This window comes from Ursus americanus, chromosome 10 (genome assembly GCF_024610735.1).
Source record: "Ursus americanus isolate L20-20 chromosome 10, mUrsAme1.1.p, whole genome shotgun sequence".
Taxonomy (NCBI): domain Eukaryota; kingdom Metazoa; phylum Chordata; class Mammalia; order Carnivora; family Ursidae; genus Ursus; species Ursus americanus.
The window spans coordinates 78,315,257-78,338,990 of record NC_142136.1 but is presented as its reverse complement, the minus strand read 5'-3'; the positions used below and the strand labels follow the sequence as shown (position 1 = coordinate 78,338,990).

The 23,734-nt window shown below is 54.6% G+C and overlaps 1 protein-coding gene across 1 annotated transcript; it reads left to right on the top strand.

The window, feature by feature from the left end:
- Window positions 1-1,197: 1,197 nt before the first annotated feature.
- On the top strand, window positions 1,198-21,358 carry LOC123791749 (uncharacterized). Its single transcript, XM_087864920.1, has 22 exons — window positions 1,198-1,344; window positions 2,346-2,547; window positions 3,310-3,699; window positions 5,523-5,649; window positions 6,561-6,700; window positions 7,993-8,196; window positions 8,773-8,922; window positions 9,156-9,335; window positions 10,034-10,150; window positions 10,678-10,827; window positions 11,017-11,232; window positions 12,051-12,155; window positions 12,709-12,850; window positions 13,166-13,380; window positions 13,675-13,893; window positions 15,291-15,477; window positions 16,643-16,722; window positions 16,911-16,992; window positions 17,414-17,580; window positions 17,833-17,957; window positions 20,714-20,770; window positions 21,203-21,358. Exons 2-22 carry the CDS (start codon window positions 2,466-2,468, stop codon window positions 21,356-21,358), a joined length of 3,291 nt encoding a protein of 1,096 aa, XP_087721046.1. The 5' UTR covers window positions 1,198-1,344; window positions 2,346-2,465.
- The last annotated feature ends 2,376 nt before the right edge of the window (window positions 21,359-23,734 follow it).

Below are 23,734 nucleotides of genomic sequence, written 5' to 3'. Positions count from 1 at the left end.
GGATCCTAAAGTCAGGGAGGTGGGAATGTGGCTAGGGAAAATGGCCAGTGCAGCTTCCATCCTGAGCCCTCTTCCTCCAGGCATTGACAACCTCAGAGCGCACCTCAGTTTTACTGGCATCTGCCCTGCTCTGAACGCCTCCCATGCCCTGACCTCCTCAGAAAGGAAGGCACAATCACAGAGCCTGGGGTCCCAGGCGGCAGCATTCCCAATTCAATTCAGGATGTATTCTGAGTACCTGCTATGTTCAGGCCTGGCCCAAATGTTAGAGGCGTGGAAAGAAACCAATGTTATTGTCAATCCCCCTTCCAGGGTCCAGGCCATCTCTGGTGCCAGGAATGCCCAGGAGGAAAGCTCTGCAACCAGACAAAGCTGGCTGGCCCCATAGCATGTCCACCTGGGCACTACTGCCCAGCCCGGGGCCTGCTGTCCATCCCCTGTCCCATGGTGAGAAGCTCCCCTCAGCCCTCCTGGCATCTCTTCACTTTTGCCTGCAAGGGCTCTGGAGCCATCAGCCCTGCACTGGTGGTTGGGATGGAGGACACTTCTTCACTGTGACATGGCCACATGCCCAGCTCTGTGCTTCCTGCCCCACTCGGATGAGGAGTGCTGGACCACTCCCTTTCTTGAAGCTGGTTTCTGATAGTGGTGCTAGACCAGAGGTCACAAGGGACAAAGCAACCCAGGCTTGGGGGGGGTGCACAGGGAGAACGAGGGAGGGGCTCAGGAGCTGGGAGACTGAGGCTCAAGCAGAGCTCCCAGCAGGGGTGGGGCTGGGGGGGGCAGCTTTGTTCTCCAGCCTCCACCCTCCAATCACCCCATCCCCTACTGCAGTCATGGCTTCCTCTCCTTAAGATACACACACCTCTTCAGATGATCTGGTGTCCTCTATTTTCTCTTCCGGCCTGCTATCAAAATCTTGCATGAATTTACAACATTTCTTCACTGGGTGGGTGTTTTGCCATCCAACACTTTTGGTCTATCAAAAAGTAAATCTCACTCATTCTTATGAGTGTCTTGGAGGCTTGGTTCTTTAAGCAGGCCATCTCCTCCTCCCCAGCCCTGTTTGTCCAGAGGGTGGAGGGGCCCTGCTCTGCTCCCTTCCTTGCACAGTGGCCAGCCTGATCAACCCTGGAGTCCCATTCTGGCCTCCAGGCCCTTGACCTCAGTAACATCTTTCCCTCTGCCCAGGGCACTTTCCGAGAGGCCCCAGGGGCAGCCCATGTGGAAGACTGCCAGCCATGCCACCCTGGGACCTTCTGTGGCAGAGCAGGCCTGGCCAAGCCCCAGGGGCTATGCAGTCCTGGGCATCACTGTGGGCCTGGTTCCAACACCTCCTTTCCGGTGAGTACAGACCCTCCTGGGCCTCATGGAGGCAAGACTGGCCTAAGCTCAGAGGCCTGGGCCAGCGTCAGAGGACACAGCATGCACCTTTAGGGCCCACTGCCTAGTGGGGTGACAGAGTACCCCCAGAAGATGGGATGAAACCACTGCAGAAACAGAGCTAGAAGAACCACAACCATTAAATATAGCCAAGAAAATGAGATGGACCAAAGTATCTAATGTCAGATTCCAGCTTCCACCTAAAAAGGCACCAAATACAGATACACTAGGAAAAGGCACAGCAGGCCTGATAATTAAGACACAGGAAGCAAAGCCTTTTCTGTAAAATATGCATCTATTAATCATCAAAAGTAATCACAACCGCCAAAGCCCTAAGAAGGCACTGCTAAGGGATAGAGTCTATTGCCAGTGGGCTGTGCCTGGGCCCAGGCTGCTGGACAACGATTGCACAACATTAACGAGAGTTAATGTTCATAATCTTTGATCCAATAGCTTCCACGTGGGAAAGAACATGAAAGGAAAAAATATCATTTATTTAAAGATGCTAAAGATGTGTCAAACACCACACATTTTAATAGCAAAAACAAAACACAAAACAACACAAAGGAAATGTCTAGGCACAGACATGGCCTATCAGCCCAATGGGATACTAGGTAACTATCAATAACGATAAGTACAGATACTGTTGAATCATGGATGACTGAAAGATGATAGTGAGAGAGAGAAGACAGACAAAGTAAAGCTGTGTAACAGCACTTTCAGCCAATAGGCAGAGAAGTGGGATTATTCAGGCTATTATTATTAAAGTTTGTTTCATTTTCCTGAAAGCACTTCGTGGAGGGAGGTGTAAGCTCAGGTTGACGTGCACAAGTAAGCCAGAGCGGCTGGCTGAGCAAGGCAGGCTTCCTCAGAGAGGGGTTCAGAAGGACTAGGAGGGAGCCCAATGGAGAGGACCCCCTTGTTCTCAACTTTTAAACCTCAACAGGACCTTCTTCCTCCAGGAGGGACTCCCCTTTGGTGACCTTTGCCCTGTTGGCCATTTCTGCCCCGCTGGTACCAAGGATGCCAGGCAGAGGCCCTGCCCAGTTGGCACCTGGAATGCAGAGAGAGGGGCACGGGACATGAGCTGGTGCCTGCCCTGCCCACCTGGGCTTTTCTGTGCTGCAGCAGGCCAGGCTGCCCCCAAGGGCCCATGTGCACCAGGTGAGGACACCCGTATCTCCCCCGATGGCCTGGCAGGAAGAGCACCAAGCAGAGGGTTGTCAGGCCTGCCTCCTGGGCTCTGGCCTTGGGACCCTCAGCTCCTGAGGCAGAGACATGTTAGAGAGAGCCTAGGGGAAGTATGCCCAGGTCAGTGAAGCTGGGCTTGGCCAAAATAGGAGGGAGGGAGGCTGGAAGCTGCTGGGTGGGGCTTCTAAATGTGGTGGGAATGCACAAGTCTTTTGGATTGTCCCAGCCCCTGAGGCCTAGATGACGGGGAAGGAGAAGGAAAAGAAGGGTCATGTCCAAGGGAGGGCAGCAGTATTCCAGAGGCTAAGGAAGAGATTCTTGCCTGCTTAGCCAAGGAAGGCCCAGAGACAGTGTTTAGGAAGGCCCATTACCTCATCTGTGATTGAAATAAAACTTTGACCTCCCCCCAAGGGCCTCCAGGTTGGGGGGTTCCATGTACAACAAAATATCCATGGGCGCCTTGGAGAGTAAAGTTTAGGCCCAGATAGATGAGAGGCAGACACTCTGCTCTGCCATCCTGCCGCCTTCCTCAGCCTCCCTTTGACTAAATGATGGACATGTATTTAAAGATGCGCATTCAAAGGGACCTAAATTAATATCTCATCAGGGACATCCACAGAGCCTGTTCCCTTCAAAGCCGTTATTAGTGTGGCGGGACCCTCATAGATGGGAAGGCAAGAAGCTGCACTCCAGCACCAAAAAACAGACCAGCCTGTGTGCTTTCTCTGCTTCCAGGATATTATTGTCCAGGAGGGGCATGGAACCCGAGACCTCTCAGTGGCCCATGGGGAGACCTTGGCCCTGTGGGCCACATCTGCCCTGAAGGTTCGCTGGTGGCCACACCCCAGCCAGATGGGCAGCAGGGCAATGGATCAGGTACTTGGGCTGGCTCGGATGGCAGACCGGAGTTGCTATGGAAACCGTCTACAGCACAAGGTGGGCAGGGCCACAAGATGACACAGCTGCTTTACTTTCTAGACCAAGAGAGCCACCAGGAGAGGACCTGCTCCCCCAGTCATTACTGCCCCCAAGGCATTGGCCATTTCCCCTTGCCCTGCCCCCAGGGTGTGCCCAGTCCATGGCAGGGTCGAAGCCCGGCCCAGGGCTGCTGGCCATGTTTTGCAGGTGAGAAGACAGACAGACAGGGACAGCTGGGGTCTCTCCGGGAGACAGGTAAAAGCTGTGTTTTGGGACCTGAGGAGCAACAGGTCACTGGAAACCTGTCCCTGCTAGCCTACAATACAGGAGGCCCTATGAACGGTGGTCGAGGACAGGGCCTTTGGGTTAGGCAGAAGCCCAGTGCACCACTCCTTGCTGTGGGAAATGACTTCACTCAGTTTCTTCATGTGCCCAATAGGAATACAGAGTAAAGACATTTGTAATATTGAGATAAAAATTAAGTAAGACAGAGCATGGGAAGGACAGTAATTAATGCTTACCTTGCCTGAGGCTCTAAGAAGTGGCCACAACACAGGAGAGCAGGTTCTGCGGAGGAGACAAGGGGCTTGGCCTGGACCTGGGTAAGCGAGGACATACACTTGGTAACACTCTTGTCATTGGCACAGAAGTGACAGGATGGGACTGGGCTTCCTGCAGGGCAGGCTGAGCAGGGGCTCCATTTGGCACCCTCTTCAAAGGGTGGGAGTATTGCAGGCCCAACCTTGGCCGTGCCTGACTTCCCGGGGCAGTGTCAGGAGACCTTCTGGGGGGTGAGTTAAGTGTGGGGCTAAATAAGGGCAACCATCAGATCACAAGTCATGGAAACTCTGGGCTGGAGGAGCCTCTGGAACAGGACTTCCCTCCATGTCCTTCTTCCAATGACGAGATTGGGCCTGACCGGTGGAGTGACCCAACCAAGGCCTGCTGAGGTCTTGTGTCTCCCAAGGCCCTGCCATCATGATCTCGGTGTCACCAGTGTGGGTTCTCCATGGCCAGGGCAGCACTCCAGGACTGTGCTGTGGGATGAGCACCAGCCCAGCAGTCCCTGCTGGGCGGCACCTCTACCTCACGTGTGGGTCCAGGGGTGCACCAGAGATGAGATCATGGGGTCCAGAGGCTAACAGAACCGTTCCCCAACCCCAGCCCTCCCTTATCCCAAGAAGGCCCATCAAAGTGCAGCTGCTATTCATCCTCCCCTTGTTACACCAGCATCCTTAGGAGACAATTCTCATGCAAGCTGTAAGAACACAGATTTTTAAAACTCTTGTTATGTTGCCTTCCTCCCCACCTGACGCTACCTGTTTCAGAACTACAACATGTAGCCGTGCCGCACTCCATGTTTCCCACGTGCACACACACACGGACAAATGCGTACACACACATGGTTCCACAGGCAAATCCGCCAGCTTGGGGGCAGTTACAAAACTGGGATCACACACTAATTTCTTTGCTCTTCTCCTAACTATACAAGGGCCCTCTTCTTCAGGAGTTTATCATCAGCATTTCGTGTGCTCTGTGAGCTAACCATAAGGGCACATAATGGTGCAAATAGAAATGACAAACTTGGCCAAGATGGGAACAGGTTTCCAAAACAAATGTCTCAGAGGCCTGCATTCAATGGCCCAGGCTCTCCTTCTCAAGCTGGGTGTGAAGCCCCCACTTCTCCCATTCTGTCCCGTGCCCACCTTTTTCCAGGATAGGCCAAATGCTGGCACCCCTGTACTTTCTCCCCAACTTTGGGGTCTGCCTAAATAACTTCTGATTAATTTAGAAGGGGTCACATCTCAGGGACTCCACCCACTGTCCCAGCAGGGAGCCAGGACTGGGCAGGACCCTGGACTTGAGCTGCCTGGGCAGTCGAGGGTGATGCCACTCCAGCTTTTAATCTCTGTTGCTTTATTTCAGGAAATGTCCTCTTCAGAAGGTGGGCAAGGTGGGATTGCTGAGTGATTGGCTTTGGGCTGGGGAGGGATTGCTTTGTGATCTCACCCGCTTCTGACTTTGGGCAGGAGCCGACGTCACCCACCCAGACAGACACATCCATGCCATGGCAGGGGGCCCCTGCCCTCCAGGCTACTTCTGTCCAGTGGGCACAGCAGTGCCTCTGCCCTGCCCTGTGGGCACCTTCTCAGATCGGTGAGTGCCACTGCCTCCAGGCCCATAAGGGTGAGCCCAGAGATGTCTTCCTTCTACGCTGACCATCTCACTAGCAGCATCCCTCTGCCACAGAGGAACATAAGGCCTTACAGAGCAGGACTTCCACCTGGCCTGTGACCAGTAGAGGAAGGAGAGAGAGGTTGCTGGACGGAATGAGGGCAGGTGACATACGCTGCTGGTAGCTTGAGAACACTCATGCCCAAGAAAGCAAGGCCGTTAAGAATCCTGTGCATCTGCCTGAGTCTCATTTGAGAGTAGAGTCTCACCTCCTCATCTTTAGGAACCTCCCAGTCCCCAAGAGAAAGTACGCAGAGCAAGGGGACAGCTTGGAGCCAATGGCTGAAGGGCTGTTTGATGTTCTGCCTATTGCTGCCAGACCAAAGGGTCTGTAGCCCTGAACAGCCTGATTTGGAATAGGGATTAAGATGGAAAAGGATAGGGGCGCCTGGGTGGCTCAGTTGGTTAAGCATCTGCCTTCAGCTCTTGTAATGATCCTGGGATTCCAGGATTGAGCCCCTTGGGCTCCCTTCTCAGCGGGGAGTCTTATTCTCTCTCCCTCTGCCCCTCCCCCTGATTGTGCTCTCTATCTCGCTTGCTCTCTCTCAAATAAATAAAATCTTAAGAAAAAAAAAAGATGGAAAAGGACAACTATACCAAGGTGCCTATCTTGGAGAGTGGCAGGAAGAGAAAGAGGGACCTGTCACACTGTCCTTCAGGCATCTGTCAGAATGATGCCGTGGATGCCTTGCAAGTAGGAAGAATCCCAGGGAACCCAAAAGAGGAGATGAAAAGGCAACCCCAGAAATGCATGTCCCTTGCCAGAATGTGGCTGCTCCACCCTTAAAGCCTCCTGGTCCCACTAATGCCCATGTTTCTCTCTGTCTTCCCAGGATGTTTCTCTCCATGGCATCGGAGTGCTTGTCCTGCCCCTCTGGCCAGTTCTGTGGTGCATCTGGCCTCACTGCTCCCTCTGGACCCTGTTCCCCTGGCTACTTCTGTCTGGAAGGAGTCTCGTCCCCAATCCCAGCAGGTACGGGGTCTCTCAGGATAGGCATGGGTCCTGCACTGGCTCGATATCCAGAGGTCCTGGCACATTGATTATGGGAGGTGACTAGTCATGGGGCAGTTTAAGGACAGAGGGGAAGGGTGTGAGCAAGTGGGGTCTGGAATTGATCCTCGGCCAGAGTGTTTCGAGGTCTGACCGCTATTCCTAGACTTGCTGGCTTCCTGTCCTTGTGCCTGCAGCAGCTTTTCCCACAGTTGGCTCACTGTCTCTGGACTGTGGTCATTGGGGTCTTGTCACATCTGTGTCTCCAAGCCCACCTCAGCCCCACTCCTGAATCAGAGCCCCACTGACCCAAAGATGGAAATGTTATAGATTTTCAGGAATGTGAGCAGGGGAAACCTGGGGGCTTCCAGAGACTAGCCAGCAGGTTCCAGAATGGTGCCCTGTGGTGCACCAAGAAGTGAGCTGAGTGTGGACCTCATCTCTCATGGGGTGGAGACAGCACCTTGTGGGGAGGTATAGTGCAAGGTGAGCTCACAGGGAAGACTCTCTCCACTCACGTTCTCAGAGGATGCTCTTTCTTCCTTGGGAGCATCTGAAGGGGGAGGGAGGACCATACACACACAGCACTGAGCTGCAGCTTTGGTGAGGGCCATCGAACCTGGGCCAGGGCCCTTAAAATCCCTCTTCTCAAGCACTTCCATCTGTCCAAAAAACATCTGAGGCAAAAATCCAGCTCTCACATGGAAGGTTAGGTTCTGGGGAGCTGGGTGAGCAGTAAGAGAGCAGGGACATGGTGGGGGTTATAGGAGGCATAGGAGACTCCTCAGCCAGGATAATTCGCCAAAAAGAGAACCAGCCATCCTGGTTCATTACAACTACACATGAAAGCAATGTTTTCTAAATCCATCTTATTAAAAAAATTAACAATCACATTGTGTGTCCTCAAAAGAACACAAACGGGAATGTAAAAAAATGGGCTTTGAGTCGGGCAAAGCACAGAGAGATGTTGGTCACACACATCAATCACCATCCCAGGATTCCATCCCCAATAAAACTGAGTCATTATTACTGACCACCTACGAAAGAGGGATTTTCTGAGGCTCAAATAATATAACACATGCATTAAGCACATGCTCTTTGATCTGGAAGGTGCTATACAAATGTTAGCTATCAGCAGTCTTTCTTTCTAAAACCTTTGAATCTCTGCCCCAAACCCAAGTCCACATTTGGTCACTGCACCAGTGGCCCAGGCTCCAGTATGCTCAGTAGTGACTGGGCCTGCACTCTTCACTCAGCTTCCTTCCTTTCCTCAGGCCATTCAGAGCACGGGGGGCCCTGTCCCCGAGGCCACTTCTGCCCCAGTGGAACCAGCCACCCCCAGCCTTGCCCTGCTGGCTCCTACAGCAACCTAACTGGCCAAACATCCTGCTTCCCCTGTCCTGCTGGCTACTACTGCCCTGAGAACATCACCACCTACAGCGGGCACCCCTGCCCCGCCGGCTTCTACTGCCCCAGGGGTGAGTGCCTGGGCCACAGCTCCCAGAGGCAAGGCTGAATAGCAGGGCCTGGTACAGGTGGCTGGGGGTGGGGTGGGGCTTGGCGCTTGCTGCTCTGTAAACTCCAGCAGCAACTAAGGATCACGCGGATGTTCTCTGCTTCTGAGACATTCCCACCACCTGTCCCTTCACAGAGGCTGAGCCCAAAGCAGCTGGCAGCTCTTTCATGTCTTTAGCTTTACCTTTAAAATTATGAGAGTTTTACTTTCTGTTCCATAACATAATCTATTAGCTAAAAAATAAAGATTTAAAATTGCTTTACCAACATTTCAAATTTTGGGCCACATGCTTTTCAATAGAGTTGACCATCAGGAAGATGAGTCCAGCATATTCTATGGCTTTGTGGACCCTGGGGCTGGGAACGCACAGCCTAGGAAGCCGAATGTAACCAGTTGGTGAGAGAGGGGCTCCTGTGGCTCAGGCCAGAAGTTGGCCACAACAGGTCTTGCCCAAGAGCTCCAGGAGCAGCAAGTAGCAGGGCCTCCCTCCCCAGTCTTGGGCCCAGCTGGACTCATTCCTCTGAACTTTGTTTTTTAGGCACCAAATACGCCACCCAGTTCCCCTGCCCTCGGGGCTACTACAACCCAGACCCACTGACCCAGAGCCTGGATAGCTGCCTGCCTTGTCCCCCAGGCCACTACTGTGGGCGGGAGAATCTGACCCAGGCCTCTGGGCCCTGTGATGCAGGTGCGTTTCCCAAAGCACCCGAAGAAGCTCCCACCTATCCCTGTGCTTCCTACTTCTGTCCCTGGGCCTGGATTGACCCGGACCATCTCCTGGAACAGCTACTGGTAGGGGTAGGCCTGCAGTCTGGGTGAACGCAGCCTTTGAATCCTCCCCACCCCTGCCCCGACCCCTGCCCGGTCACTACCAACCCTCTTCCCCCACTGCCTAACTTTCTGTGCTGGTCTCCACCACAGGCTGGTTCTGCGTGTTGGCAGCCTGGACTGCCCGCCCCTTTGACCTAGACAATTACACCACCACCAATTGCCTGTGCCCAGCCACGGCTACAGGGGGGATGTGCCCCGCTGGATCCTTCTGCCCCGAGGGCAGCCCAGAGCCTATACCCTGCCCCCCAGGCTCTTTCTGCGCCACGGCAGGTAAGGACCCAGGAGCCTTCTCTGGCCACTGTGCAGTGACCCAGGCATGGAATAGCGAGAGAACTGGTGGGAACCCCAGCCTTCTCACCAGTGTGTGAATGCAGGCATGAACCACTATTCCCTCTGTAAACTGAGAGCTGATGTCTGCACCTGCCTCATGGGATGATGCTCTTGGCATGCTTACAGGCCAGCCTGTGCTAACATAAACCTGCTGCCACCGTGTTTGAGTGAAGACAGGTGGGTCATCACAGAATAGCATTGGGAGGGCAGGTCTCTCTGCAGAGGGAGGGGCTCAGTGGCCCCTCTCATGTTCTCTCACTGATCCCCATGTCTGAGTAACTTCCTGAGCACCTACTATGACCAGATGCTATCGGTCACTGGGGACTCAGATGTGAATTAGACTCTTCCTGTCCCAGCTCTCAACCACCCTCAGATGGTAAAGCGCAGTGAGGCCAAGACCCCAGCCTATGCTCGGATCTCAGCTCTGCTACTGCGGGTAACGCCTCAGGCCCTCTGTGAGATGAGAGTGGCACCTGTATCACAAGGTTGGGCAGAGGAGAGAAGGAGATGAAGCACTCCACATAGGCTCAGCCATTGGTGTGACTCAGTCCTCTGGGGCCTGACACTGCACAAGGACCCCCGTCTATCTGCATAACGAGTCTACTCAGCCCCAGCCCCGTACCCCCTCTCACTTCCAGGACTGTCCACTCCCAGTGGGCCCTGCCAGGCTGGCTATTTCTGTGCTGAAGGAGCAGTGTCCCCAGCTCCAGAGGATGGGCTGACAGGGGCCCCCTGCCCCCCAGGAACCTTCTGCCGTGAGTGTCTCCAGGGGCCCCACTCTCAGCCTGATGCACCCTCCTGCCCAGGGGGCTGCTAACAGATCCTATTCCTCAGTTTTTGTCTGGATGCTGGGACACTTGGGAAGGGGCCAAAGGGAAAAGGGGTGCCATAGACAGTCCAGCCCAAGGCCAAGGAGTGTTGCAGAGGGGCATGGTTAAAATACACTTGGGGTGTTTGCTATGGTTTGAGTTGTTTGGTATGGACAGCTGAGAACTGATGGCAGTGGCCTTGTCACACCAGGAGTCTCATTAGTTGTCAGTGGCATGAGCCCTGATGATGCTCTTCCAAATACAGGTGAAGGGCTGGGGTCTCTCTGTGTGTTGCAGAGGGGCGAGGGAGCCGGGCTTCAGGGACGTTAGCAGAGGTGGATCTTACAGTCAACACCATGACGGGCTCCGCCCCATCTCTGAGGCTGGGCTCACACCTACTGCCCTTGAGGATCCTACCCCCTGGACCTGTGGCCTCCCCTCAACCAAGCCATGCTGCCTCCCTGTGTCCTCAGCTGCGGCATCCCACAGGCCAACACCATGTCCTGCTGGCACCTTCTCCAGCCTCCCAGAGCAGACCATGCCCTCTGCGTGCCAGGTCTGCCCACGAAGCTTCTACTGCAAGGAGGCTGGTCTCCAGGCCCCAAGTGGGCAGTGCCCAGCAGGTGAGAGGCAGCAAGATTTTGAGGTGCAGGCAAAGGGACAAGGCCAGGAGTGAGAGCTCACAAAGGCAGCTATCTGGGTCCGGGGCTCCATGGCACAGCCCTTGAGGGCCCTTGTGGCAGGAGACCTGCTATGACTAAATGCCTTCAGGGAGGGGATAGTGTTCCTGAGTGTCCCTCACTCCTGGCCAGGTTATTACTGCGACCCTAGCGCTGGGCCCATCCAGGACTTCAGCCTGTATCCTTGTCCTCAAGGCTATTACTGCCCCCTGGGCACAGCCGTGGCCACACTCCACAGGTGCCCAGTGGGTACTTATGGCCCTCGGAGGGGACTGAGGAGCATGACTGAATGCCAGCTGTGTCCCGCTGGGAAATTCTGTGCACTGGCAGGGCTCACGGCACCAACAGGTATGTCCTGGAGGGCAGAAAAGGACTCAGGCAGTGGGTGGGCCTGACTGGTGGGTCCCAGAGCAGGCTGAGAAGGAGGTGCTTTGGGGAGAAGCTACATGAACCTGGATCGCTGGTAAAAATGGGGCCCAAGCAGCAGGGTTTATTGGGCAAAGATTCCCACTGCTTCCCCAAGAGCTCTTATATCAGAAACACTGTATCTCCCACCCCACCCCAGAAAGTCAGGAGGTGTGGGGTTGGGCCTCAGTGTCTAGTTTTAAAAAGCTTTCCAGGTGATATGATATCACCAAGAATTGGGAGTCCCTTCATCGCAGAACTCTCGTCTCAAAGTAGAGCCACACCCCAGCTGCCCAATGTCAGCACGGAGGCCCCATGAACACTGTGTTCAGGGGTTCTTGTAAAGGGTCTTTAGCATTTCTGCCACTAGCCTCCCCAGCTGACTTGGGTACAGGGAAGAAGGAGGGTGTCACTTTCTTGGGTGTTAGGTGGCATCCCTGTGAAATGGCTGGAATTATTTTGATCCATAAGGAAAATCCAGGCCTGGCAGTTGGCAGTCTCTAAGGGCAAATCTCAGACTGGCCCAGACCCCACAGCCACTTTGACCCGGAAACCTGGTACTGACTAAACCTGGAGGAGATTCTGGATTCTGCTCGTCAGAGGGCCTGGGCTGCTCGGGCTGGTTTTGTGTCAGGAACTCCTGAAGTCTGTGGCCATGGTGGGGGAGGGTATGGGGACAGCATGAGCAGCCCTGTGCCTTGTGCTGTGTTCTCCAGCAAGGGGTGCAGTGGGAAAGGCTGACAAAGTGTCCTTTCTTCTAGGAGACTGTGCTGCCGGGCACTGGTGCAAGGGAGGAGCCACCAGCAAGGACCCCACCGATGGGGCACGGGGCCTCCTCTGTCCTGCTGGGCACTACTGCCTCGAGGGTACCTCACTATCTCTGGGGCCACTCCAACCATGACAGGGCAGAAGGAGGCTAAGTCCCTTCCAGCCTCTACTGTTGAAGGCGGGTCTCTACGGGTTTTAAGCCCTTCTCCCAGCACATGAGCCATAGCCCTAAATGGAGGGCAGTGCTAAGCTATGCAGGGCCAAGCATAGGACCCTTCTCCCCAACATGCCCTCCCCACTCTGCTCAAAAGTCCTCACCCTTCCCCTCCTCAGAACCCTTTCCCAACCTGGACCTCAGGAAACCTCACTTGAGCAATTGACCTTCCTCCTTTGCCCTGAGGATGCTTCCAGGGCCTGGTTATTTCTCCTCCACCTGGGTACTCCCTTGCAGAATGGGAAGTGTCTTCCTTTCATTCAGTGAAGTTGACTCAAGGACTCCAAAACTGAATTGGTCCCTACCCTCTGGAAGCTGAGAGGGGGAAGCACTTCCATACTGGTCTGTCCAGAGGGAAAAATCCAATGGATCGGAGTCTAACTCAGTCCAGTGTCTCCCCCCGGGGCTTCTTCCCTCTGTTGCTTTGACTTCCACAGGAGCTCCTGTCCCCACCCAATGCCCACCTGGCACCTGGTCTGAGGAAGGGAACAGAACCCCAGAAGGATGTCAAGCTTGCTCTGGAGGGAGACCCTGCTCTGGCGGCCACCTGCCAATCTGGCCAGCACCTTGCTACCCAGGGTAGGCAACATACCCACATGGAGCTGAGGGAACAGTGTCCACAGAGTGAGGATTTGTTTCCACTCCAGGATCCACACTCAGCCAGAAAACAAGAAGAAGAAATCCCTATAGTCAGGAAGGTGCCACCCTCACTGGCCTGTGGGGCCTGAGGGCCACTTGCAGACATGTAGAGGTTAAGTCATGCCAGGATTCAAGAAAGAATAGGCTAGGAACGGCTCCCAGACCCATGCTTAAAGTCCATCCACTGCCTGTGGCTGCGTGCTCCTCAGTGACTCCCCTTGACTGAGGCCCTTTTGTTTGGCCCACATTTTCCAGCGTTTCCTGCACTGGAGGAACTGTCCCTACCACCCCCATGGAGGGACTGTCTGGGAGATCCTGTCCCCCTGGGCACTTCTGTCCTCTGGAAATGGCTGACCCCACTCCGTGTCCTCCTGGCTCCTATGACTCTGGCACCCACACAACAAAATGTGACATCTGTCCCAGTGGCCACTACTGTGTTCCAGGGCTGAGGCCGCAGCTGTGTCCAAGAGGTTAGTGTCCTGCCAGTAGCCTGGCTGACTAAGCAAAGGGTCCAAAGCAACAGAGCAGTTAACATGCCTGTTATCTTCCCCAACTTCCCTCAAAGGCCTGGGCTATATAGTCTGATTGTAAGGTGGTAACTTCTGGATTTACAGAGCATTTCTACTTCCTAGGCAGGAGCCCCACAGCAGAGACGCCAGGCCTCCATGCTGTACTCTAGCCAGCGCCCAGAGCCTACCCTCTGCCACCTTCCTCCCCATCCCCTGCTTCCTCAGGCTCTAATCTTGGCCCTGATCCCTTCACAGGTTTCTACTGCCCTGAAGGGACAGGGCTTGACTGGCAGCCTTGCCCCCCAGGCACCTACGGCCCTGTGCTGGGACTGAGTAGCCTGCCAGGATGTCAAGCCTGTGACAGGGGCCGGTTCTGCCCCAGGGCCAATGCTACAGAGGCCGGGGGACAGTGCTGGGAAGGCTTCTTCTGCTCCAGAGGGTCCACCCGGCCCAACCCAGAGGAGGGCACTGAAGGTACCAGGCACTCCCTGTGGGACACCGATCCCCTGCTCCATTTCCTAAGCCCCCCACCTGGGAGGTAGGGGACAGATTCAGAGCCCTGCCTCTACTCTGTCAACCAGAGAGACTGATGAGTCTATTCTGTCCAGGAGAACTAGGGTACCTGACCTGTGCTGTGTTCCTGAGCTCTCATTCATGGGAGAGCAGGACCCTGGTGCCCAGCATGAACAATGCTTTGGCATTTGTCTCCACTATCTACTATCCCTCCTGGGAAGGATACCCCAATTACTCCTGTACCGCACACAGGCCAGGCTGAGGGCAAACACCAAGGAAGGCCCGAGGAAGCTCACCTTAGGGGTCACTGAGAAGTACTCGTCAGCTGAGCATTTGAGTCACCTGGCACATACTGATATGGGGTAGTGGGAGGGCAGGCCATCAGATCCGAGGACTGAGGGTGGGGCCCAGCCAAGGTAGGGTCAATCTGTTAACCCTTCCAAGTGGTTCTCATTGTATAGCTGAGGGATCATTCCAGTGGTTTTAATGTTCAGGGGCTCAAGTCCTCTCTGGAATCCAGGGACCACAGGGCAAAATCCCATGATCCAGTACAATCCCTGTCTCTGTCAGAAGGGAAACTGAGGCTCGGGAAGACAGTGTGCTTTGCCTAAGGGCACATAGTCAGTAGCCAATTTGAGTGCCCAGGCCCACTGACCCCAGTCCAGCTTTCTGCCGCTCTGCAGCTGCCCTCGGGCCCTGAGGGTCACACATGCTCAGGGCGGCCTGAACACAGGTGAGGACGCTGACTGAAGCACAGCTCATCCCTCCAGCTCCTGACCTGCCCGCTGCAATAGCCCTGTCTACCCAGCAACAGCTCAGAACTGGCTGGTCCCCATCCTCAGTCACCAAGCAGCCCTGGTGACAGGCGTCTTGGAACAGGGCCCATGTGGGTCGAGGGAGAAGGAGAGAAGACACAGCCAGGCACCTCCAGAAACTAGGAAAAATGTCAAAATACCAGCCAACATGGGAAGGTCTCCAAAGGTCTCTATAGCAAGAGCTGGGATGGTGACAGAAACCCTGCCTCAGTCTCAAACGCTATCTGTCCACCCCTGGACCCTGGGGCTTGAGCCTTCCAGAGAGACCCTGCCTCCCTCAGAAGCCCTGCCTCCCTCAGGAGTCCCTTCCAGATGCCACCAGCCCATGTCAGGAACAGCTTCCCCCAATCTCTTCCCTTCTGTAGCAGCAGCACAGGGCTGTGGTGGAGTAACCAGGTGTGGAGGGTGTGACCTGCAGGAGAGACCCGCAGCCCAATTCCAGGGCCCGGAGCCTGTCCCAGCGAGGCAGAGGGAGTTGTTTGGAATCCCCACTCCTCACCACATGCTTCCCAGGGGCCAGGCTAACTTGTTCCTTGGTTCCAGAGGAGGCTGGCCCCTGTCCTCAGGGACACTACTGCCCCAGGGGTTCAGCAGTGCCCCAGCCCTGCCCACCTGGCACCTTCAGTGCACGCATCAAGCTCAGCTCAGAGGTAGGGAGACCTCAGCCCAGGAGGAGGCTGGGTGTGGGAAGGGCCCTGTTGGGATCTAGCCAGTCCATACTGCCCTTGAGGTCAAATGGGGATTGGAGAACAGAGCCACTTGGCTAGTTTCTTCTTCCTTGGGGACTGTAGTCACTTTCCCAGGGGGGGTCTTCCCTGGCCCTCCTTAGCACATATCATAGCCTACCATAGCATTTTACTTACTGGCCTTCTTTATTTTCTGTATTCCCCCACTAAAATATAAGCACCACAAAGCTAGGGAGTTTTGTCTTTTGCTCACTTCTCTGTCAGAATAGTGCCTGACACACAGCAGGCTCCCAGCATGTAGCTGTCAGCTGCGTGTATGGCTGTACAAGCTGACTTTGGAAACTCAGAGGGTGCAGCCCCCCCCCCACCATGTGGCAGGTGCATGTTGGGGATTGCAGGGAGCAGAAGGAGGGTGCCCTGTGAGGGTGGGCTGGAGGGAGGTTGGAAAGGGAGGGAGGGGCCAGCTATACAGCACCTTGTGCTCACCTTGGGGACTGCTACCTGAGTGAGATAGAGGCCAAAGTAGGGTTTGAGCAGAGGAGTGACATGAGGCATTACTTTATAATATAATTAATATATAATTTATAAAGGGCCACCAGAGGATGCACAAAATTCTATTTAAATTTCCAGGTTCTGAAAGCAACTTTAATATCTGGTTCTATTCACAAGCACCTCCAAGTCATGATTTGAGGTTCATTGTTGAGAGGCCCTCCTGCTGTTAGAAGAATATTCCTGGCTTGTTAAAATCCCCAGAAACCCCAGCGCTCTGGAGTGCTTGGTCCTCCACACTCAAACGAGCAGAAAAGGCTTCCCTGGAGGTAGATCAGAAGGATAGGCTTCCCCTGGTGTGATTGGTTAAACTACAAAAGGACATGAAGGTAAAGAGAAAAAAAGCAAGCAAGCAGAACACCCTGCTGATAGAATAGTTTGGAGCATTAAGGCTTTGTGCCCCACCTGGAGAAGGTGCAAGGTGAGGGGAGCGAGTGCCCGGCAGGGGTGCTGTGGATGGAGGAAGGTGAGACAGGACAAGATGTTCTCGGACATGAGGCCCCTTTTGGGCCTCCTGGTGTGGTCCCTGCCTCCCTGCCTTGGACAGAGCTGGGGGCTGGCATCTTAATGGGGGCATCTCCTGCAGGCTGCCTGCTCCCTGTGCCCACCTGGCCACTACTGTGGCTCTGCGGGTCTCACCAGCCCTTCTGGGCCCTGCAGCACAGGCTTCTTCTGCCGCCGCGGGGCCCTTGTTCCCAACGGCTCCCTGGGAGATGGGACCAGTGGCCCTTGCCCTGCAGGTACCTTGGGGGGCTGGCCTGAGGAGGAGCCTGGGGAGCTGGGAGGGAGCAAGCTCCAAGGCCGCCCTCAGGGGCCAAGTGTCCCCGGGACCCCATAGGAGCTGGGTTTAGGATGGGAACACTCTGAAAGCCAAGAAGGCCCTGACTTGTCGAATCTGCTTCCCTTATAGGGCACTTTTGCCCCCCAGGCACTGTTACCCCCAGGCCATGCCCAGCAGGCACCTACAACAGCCTGGTCGCCCAGGGCCACTGCGAGTCTTGTCCTGAAGGGTGAGTGCTGAGAGGCCATCCTGGGAGCATATGTGTCCAGCTGGGCAGGGTGTGCATTCCTGCTACAGGAAGTGGCTGGACCAGAGGCTTGCTAAGACCCCTTTCAACCTGAGTTTTCTGTGACTTTAAAAAATGTCTCTGAAGAACTGCCACACCATCCAGCAACTTTCTTAGGCCTCTTGACGTCTCTATTGGGTATAGCTGAGTCATTCCTAATTTCAAACCTAGGCCTCTTTTGCTCTAATTTAAGCCATTTAAGTCCTGTCCGCCCCTCCCCCCCCCCGCCCCTACCCACCCTGGGCCAATAGCTCCTGAGGCCAGCGATGAAAGGTGAGCCCAGGCAGCTATCTCTGCCCCCCTTCATGCTGGTGGGGCCACAGAGACCTGTGAGCCCCCTCCTCCCCACTTGTCTTTTCTGTAGTTTCTTCTGCCCAGCAAACACCTCCTCTGTAGTGGGGAAGGAGTGTCCTGCAGGCCATTACTGCCCTGTGTCCACATCTTTTGCTTCTGAGTTCCCCTGCCCCAGAGGCACCTACAAGCCACAGAGAGGGGGTGTCCAGCAGTCAGACTGCACACTCTGTGAGCCAGGTAAGGGGACAGGGACATACCCCACCACAGCCATATTAGGCCACATCCTCTCTGACCTGGGAGGGCAGAACTCAGGCCTGGCTTGGATGGGGATGCTTTGGCCGTAGACTGCAATACATATTTGCTGGCTGGGGTGGGGGGGGGGGTCCCCAATCTCTCCCCTCCCCATGACTGGGGATCCTGTCTTTCCCTCTCTCCTACAGGCTCTTACTGCCTCCTGCCTGGTCTGGTGGCTGTGTCTGGGCCTTGCAGGGCAGGGTTCCATTGCACTCAAGCAGCAGCTGTCCCAAACCCCACTGATGGGATCACAGGAGACCTCTGTCCTCCAGGCCACTTTTGTCCCAAGGGCAGCCCCAGGCCCACTCCATGCCCACCGGGTGAGTTGCCGATGGGGGAGGGGGGCACCGGCAGTGCAAGGGTGTGCTCTCGGCCCTTGAGAAGAGAAAGGAGTGGAGGTCCAGCCTTGGAGAGACATCTTGGGATGTCTCCCAAACTACTTAAAGAGCAATGTCCATCCTGCATCCACATAGCTGGGGCTTGGGGGTGGAATAATGAATGAGGTGATATAGAGCTTGGGCCCAGGCTCTCTGGGAAAGGCTTGGACACGGAGGGGTGTGTGGTAGAGGCACAGCAACAAGTGAGTGATGCCTTGCAGCAAAGATGGGGGGATGAGATGCACCTCATCTGGTGGCCCAGACCACCACGTGGTGAGGCAGCGCAGGAGGCTGAGGAGTCCTTCAGCCACTGGTCTGTGAGACTAAGCAGGCAAAGCAGGACCAGATCACAGCTCCGCAATCTGAGAGGCGCCACCTTGGGTCTCCATCGGGAAGAGAGGCCCCCTGACGGTAGCTACAGAGTGTATACCTGCAGGCTTTCTCCTGCCCATCCCTGGGGCCACGTCTCGGGAGGACTGCCAGCCATGTCCAGCTGGCTGGTTCTGCTCCAGGGCCGGCCTGAGCTTCCCAGAGGCCCCATGTGAAGGAGGCTGGTTCTGCCCCAGGGCCTCTGTCTCTGGGCACAGTCCAGGTAAGTGCGGACCTCCTCAGCATTTGGCTAGGGGTAGGATGCTGTGGGACCCTGAGTGGGCTGGCCTGGAAGGAAAACATGCTTGTGGGCTCTCCCTCTGTATTCAGGCTCCTGAGGTCCAACTGCAGTGAGACAGGCCCTCATGAACTGGAAACTTCCATTGAAGGGGCTGAAAGCAACGAGTGTTAGCAAGGCTCCTCATGTGCCCAGAGCACAGAAAGGGAGATGGAAAATGTGTGGGATGAGTGGTAGAGAAAAGAAACAAGAAGCATTTTTTAAAAATCAGTCAAAATGGAGAATCCCGTGATTTGGAGGAAGGCTATATAAGGAACTCTAGTGAGGGGCCAGGAAGGGTCTTCACCCCTCATGTGCTACCCAGGGTCCAGCAGAGAAGGGGTAGAAGCTCAGACCCCAAGGACAAGGGTGCATTAGAGCTCCCCTTAGCAGAGGGGGCACAATTCTGTCTTCTGGGGCCTCTGTTCTCAGCTGAGAACCAAGAACAGGTTGGTTATAATCAGTTTTGAGATGTAAGTAATTACACTAGAAGTTTAAATCAGGATCCTTTTTTTTTTTTAATCAGAATGTATTGAAAGTTGGCTCTATCACTACATTACTCAGTTGCATTCTGACACTCTTTCCTGCAACAATGGAAAGCAGGGTGAGGTCACCGCTAGTTCCTAGGAACTGTGCCTGGCCTTGAGAATCTTTAGCAAGTGTGCTGTGCAAGGAAAGGTCAGCCACTGAATGCAAAAAACGGGCCTGGCCAGGACACAATCTTTGCACACCCACACAAATGGCCACCAGAATACCAATCAGAGATTTGGAAGGGCATAAAGGACCCCTCCTAGAAGTAGAGATCACACTTTCAGGGCCCAGGCCAGCTGTGAATGCAAATGCACAAAGGGACCACAATGCACATCAGGGCTCAAGGAAAGCTGCAAATCTAGGTAACTAAGTTTAAAAGATTAGATTTCTGTGCAAGCCAAGCAAAACTCCTCGCAGGCAGACCCAGCCTGCAGGCCACTTGGCCTATGACCTCCATTCTAAGGGATTCTTCCAACCAACAGTCATTGAGAACCACCTGTGTGTCGGGCACTGTCTATAGAGAACCAAGGGGCTCAAGTGCCCTGCTCTCACCAAGGTTACAACCTGATAGTCCTTCAGTGGGACAGGGCTCCTCACCAAACAGGGAGGCTCCCTTTGATACTGCAGCTCTCAAGAGGGATCCCCCCACACTGTCCCCACCTGGCAGATGTGGCCTCAGCGTGGACACAGCCCCACCCCAGAGTACAATCTATTTACGACCACATCTCCAAAAAAATGCATCAAATATCCCAGGAAATTTAAAAGTTGCTATATAAAAGAATAGAAACAGTTTCAACTCTTTATCCTAAAGAGTACGGGTTCCTGCTCCTGCTCCAACTCTTCCTGTGGTCTGTCTTCTAAACTAGCTCCCTTGCAACCCTCATCTCATGCCTTCATTAATCCAAGGCGCATGGAAAACCAAGATCATGAGCATGGACAGGCTTCCTACTGCTTGCTAGTGCTCCATATGATGAAGAGCACAGGGGTCTCCAGGGGACTTAGTTGACACAGCATTTCACAAATTTACATGCCCAAAGAAGCTAGACTTTGAGGAACATTTCATAGGACTAGGACCCCTGGGAACACTGTTGGTGAGAGATGACCTGGGAGCCTGGGGCTGCCTCAGGTAACTTGTGAGTTTCCCAGTTTCAACACCCAACTTGTGGAGAGCACTGACTGTCCTTCTACCCCTCTCAGCCTTGTCACTACAGATCTGGCTCCTTTCCACAAGGGACCACCAGGAGGTTCCTACGTGGGCCTTCCACACGGGGCTGGTTTTCAGCGGGAACGTCCCCTGTAGGCATCTGTAGGACTGAGGTGTAAGGGGCCAGACGCAGGAGTGTCATACATCAGAAGCACCATGAATCACATACCCCACCCCCTCAGCCATACTCACATGGGGGGAAAGAGAATTGTTGTGGGTGCTGGCTGGAAGGAGATGGGGAGTCTCCCAAGAGGAAATAATTGTCTCCTGTGGATTTTCTAGGCACTCTCTGCCCCATTGGGCACTTGTGCCCCCCAGGCAGCCTGGAACCCCAGCTCTGCCCCCCAGGGCAGTATCAAGATGAACCTGGACAGAGTATCTGCAAGACATGCCCTGCTGGAAAGTGAGGAACTGTTGCTGGGGCTGGGGCTCCTTCTTTATCTGGGTGACACCTGACTTTTCCTGCCATCTCTGAAGTTAGAGGGACTCAGACATGTTGCAGGGACCAGTGACCACAGGCACTCCAGGCACCCTTGCCCTGCAGAGCCCAGTGTAATTAAAACCCTAATGCCAATGCAGGGGCCTTGAAGAGCTGTAGGCTTCATGTACAAGACTCATGACACAGGAGGCCATTGTCCACCTTGATACCCATTTCCTCTGACCTCAGATGGTCATGGGGAGGTTCACTTCTGCCCAAATCCTTTATGCCCCAGGAGCTTCCTTCCTCTGGAGGACCCTCACTTCCTAGAAAACCTAGGGATATAGAAGGCCCTGACTCTCATTCCTGACCACCTACTGTTTCCACAGGTTCTGTTCCTTCAGGATCCAGAGGCCAGGCACCAGGCCTACTTGGCCAGTGGACTGTCCTGCTGGCTACTACTGCCCTTTGGGTACCTGGAACCCCGCCCAGCACCCATGTCCCAGGGGCACCTTCCGAGAGTGGCCTGGCGCACGCAGTGCTAAGGATTGTAGGCCTTGTCCTGCAGGACAATTCTGCTCAGATTCAGGTGACAAGAGCTGTCTCCGGGACTTTGCAGGGTCTTTAACTGATCCATTTGTCCCAGAGGCATTTAACCTGCTTGCAGGTGACATCGTAGTTCCCCCATCACATATGACCTGCAGCCGTATATAAGGGATGCTGCCTGAGGCCTGAACATGGGGATGGGTGGGGAAGTCAAAGGTGACCTGGCCCCAACCCCTGAGAATTAACAGTGGGGAAGGGGATAGAAAAAGACAGACAAGAACATGAATGTCCCAGCCCAAGCACACTGATTTTTAGCAGACAAGATGGTTTGGATGTCCTGGGGTGGGGGGACGTTGATCCCACAGGGGTGGAGTCTTCATGGAGCGCTTGTGGGCTTTGAAGGTAATGGCCTTGTTCAGGAAGCAGGGCTTCTCTCCAGAATGGCAGGGGACAGGACTTCAGGGAGACCCTGCCAGGGCTGAGCCTACGAATAAGAGGGTAGACATAGCAGGAACCATGGTGGAAAGAGAAGGAGCACAGAGTATGGGGTGCACTTGTCAATTGTAGTTGTCTACTTCATTCACATATAAATCACCTAGAACCAGATATGGTAGGGCAGTAAACAGACTGGTTCACGGTCCTGGGAAGCAGAAGAAGGGAGGTGTGAATTCCCACAAATGGTCCCCTGCTGTCCCCATAGGAGCACGTCTCTGTGTCACATCAGAATAAGGCTGAGGATGAGGCACTGGCCTATTACCTGCATCCAGGGCAGGAGAGCTCTAGGTCCCTAAGTCAGCACTCTCTCACTTTGGCTCTATATGATCCCATGGGATGTGACCAGACAAGCCTTTTAACTCATTTATCCTCACAATAGGACTGTTACTTTGCAGATGAAAACCCTGAGTACAGAGAGGCCTCCTGCACAGCTGTATAGGGAGTGAGCAGCAGAGCTGACTGCAAAGCCTGGTACCTTGAGCCTCAGGGCATACTGCACGTCTAAGCTTAGGCACAGCTCCAGACACTCTTCCAGTCCCTTTTCTCCTTTTCCGTCTCATTTGCAGCCAGGCCCGCTGTTGTGGACTCTGTCTGCCTCCACCTCCTCTCCACAGGGTCCGGAAAACCCTTCCCAGATGGGCCATGCTCAGCAGGCTATTATTGTCCTCCTGGCCAGACTTCCGCCACCCCTACATCTTTCCGGTGCCCCTGTGGCTTCTACTGTCCAGAGGGATCTCCCCAGCCAAGGGCCTGTGAGAATGGAACATTCCAGCCCCAGGAGGCCAGGGGGTCTTGTGAGCCATGCCCTGCAGGATTCTACTGTGAAGCCTCAGGCACAGGTATGCTCACTGGGGCTGAACACAAGGCCCCCACATGGTGCTGGGACCTAGGGCAAGGTGCCGGTAGTTTGAGCCCCTGCAGAAGTGATGCCTCCTTGATGAGCGTGAGGTCACCTCCCTTGGTAGGGAGAGGGGAGGGACTAAGCTGAGGTGGCACAGTGAAACGGCTCAGTGCAAAAGAGACCTCTGGTGTCTCCCTTATGCCTTCATTTAGATTTGGCTTTAGAACGTATCTCAGGAACTCTTATGTCAGAAGCTTTGGTGTCATAGTCATAGTGTTACGATCAACATGCAGCCCTTGACAACTGACAGCAAAGTGGAGGGAAGGGGACCCTGAAACCAGACAGGTACAAGGGAAGGACGTGTCAGGAAGAGGCATTGCACAATGACTCATCTGGACACCCAGTGCCCAGCTCAGGATGGTAGGCACTAGATGCAGGACAGGACAGTCTGAGGTCTAGGACCCTAGGATCTAGTTGTCTGGGACCCGACTCAGTTTTTCCAAGGTACATTCTGCACACTTGAGATCATGACATGGCCTTGGTCATGTTTAGAGATACACAGGTGGCTACTGGCCTGGCAGAGAGGCCAGAGCCAAGCAGTGGGGTCTGCAGACCAGTGTGTCCAGCATGGGCGAGTGCCACCTTCTGGAGAAAGGGAGCTTTATGCTCAACAGTCAGCCTCAAGCCTGGAGATCTCTGGAGCCCTCAGAGGTTTCCTGGGCAATACATCTTCTGCTGCAATGGCAGATGGACAGCCATTGAGGGTCCCCTTCCCAGCCAACATGCCCAGAAATTGGACAAAAAATAAAGCACCTTGACTGAGGAGCTGGGCCAGGCCAGCTTCAGAGCCTGGGAGTCCTAGGTCTCTGACCAGGTTGCTCAGAAGGTAGGGCTCTCACTGCAAGCTTAGGCCGACCCTGCCCTTGCCCCCTAGGTCCCACAGCCGGTGGCCCCAGCCTGTGCCTCCAGGGCTACTTCTGTCCTCTTGGCTCCCACTCAGCCACTGCCCACCCATGCCCTCGGGGAACATTTGGGCCCA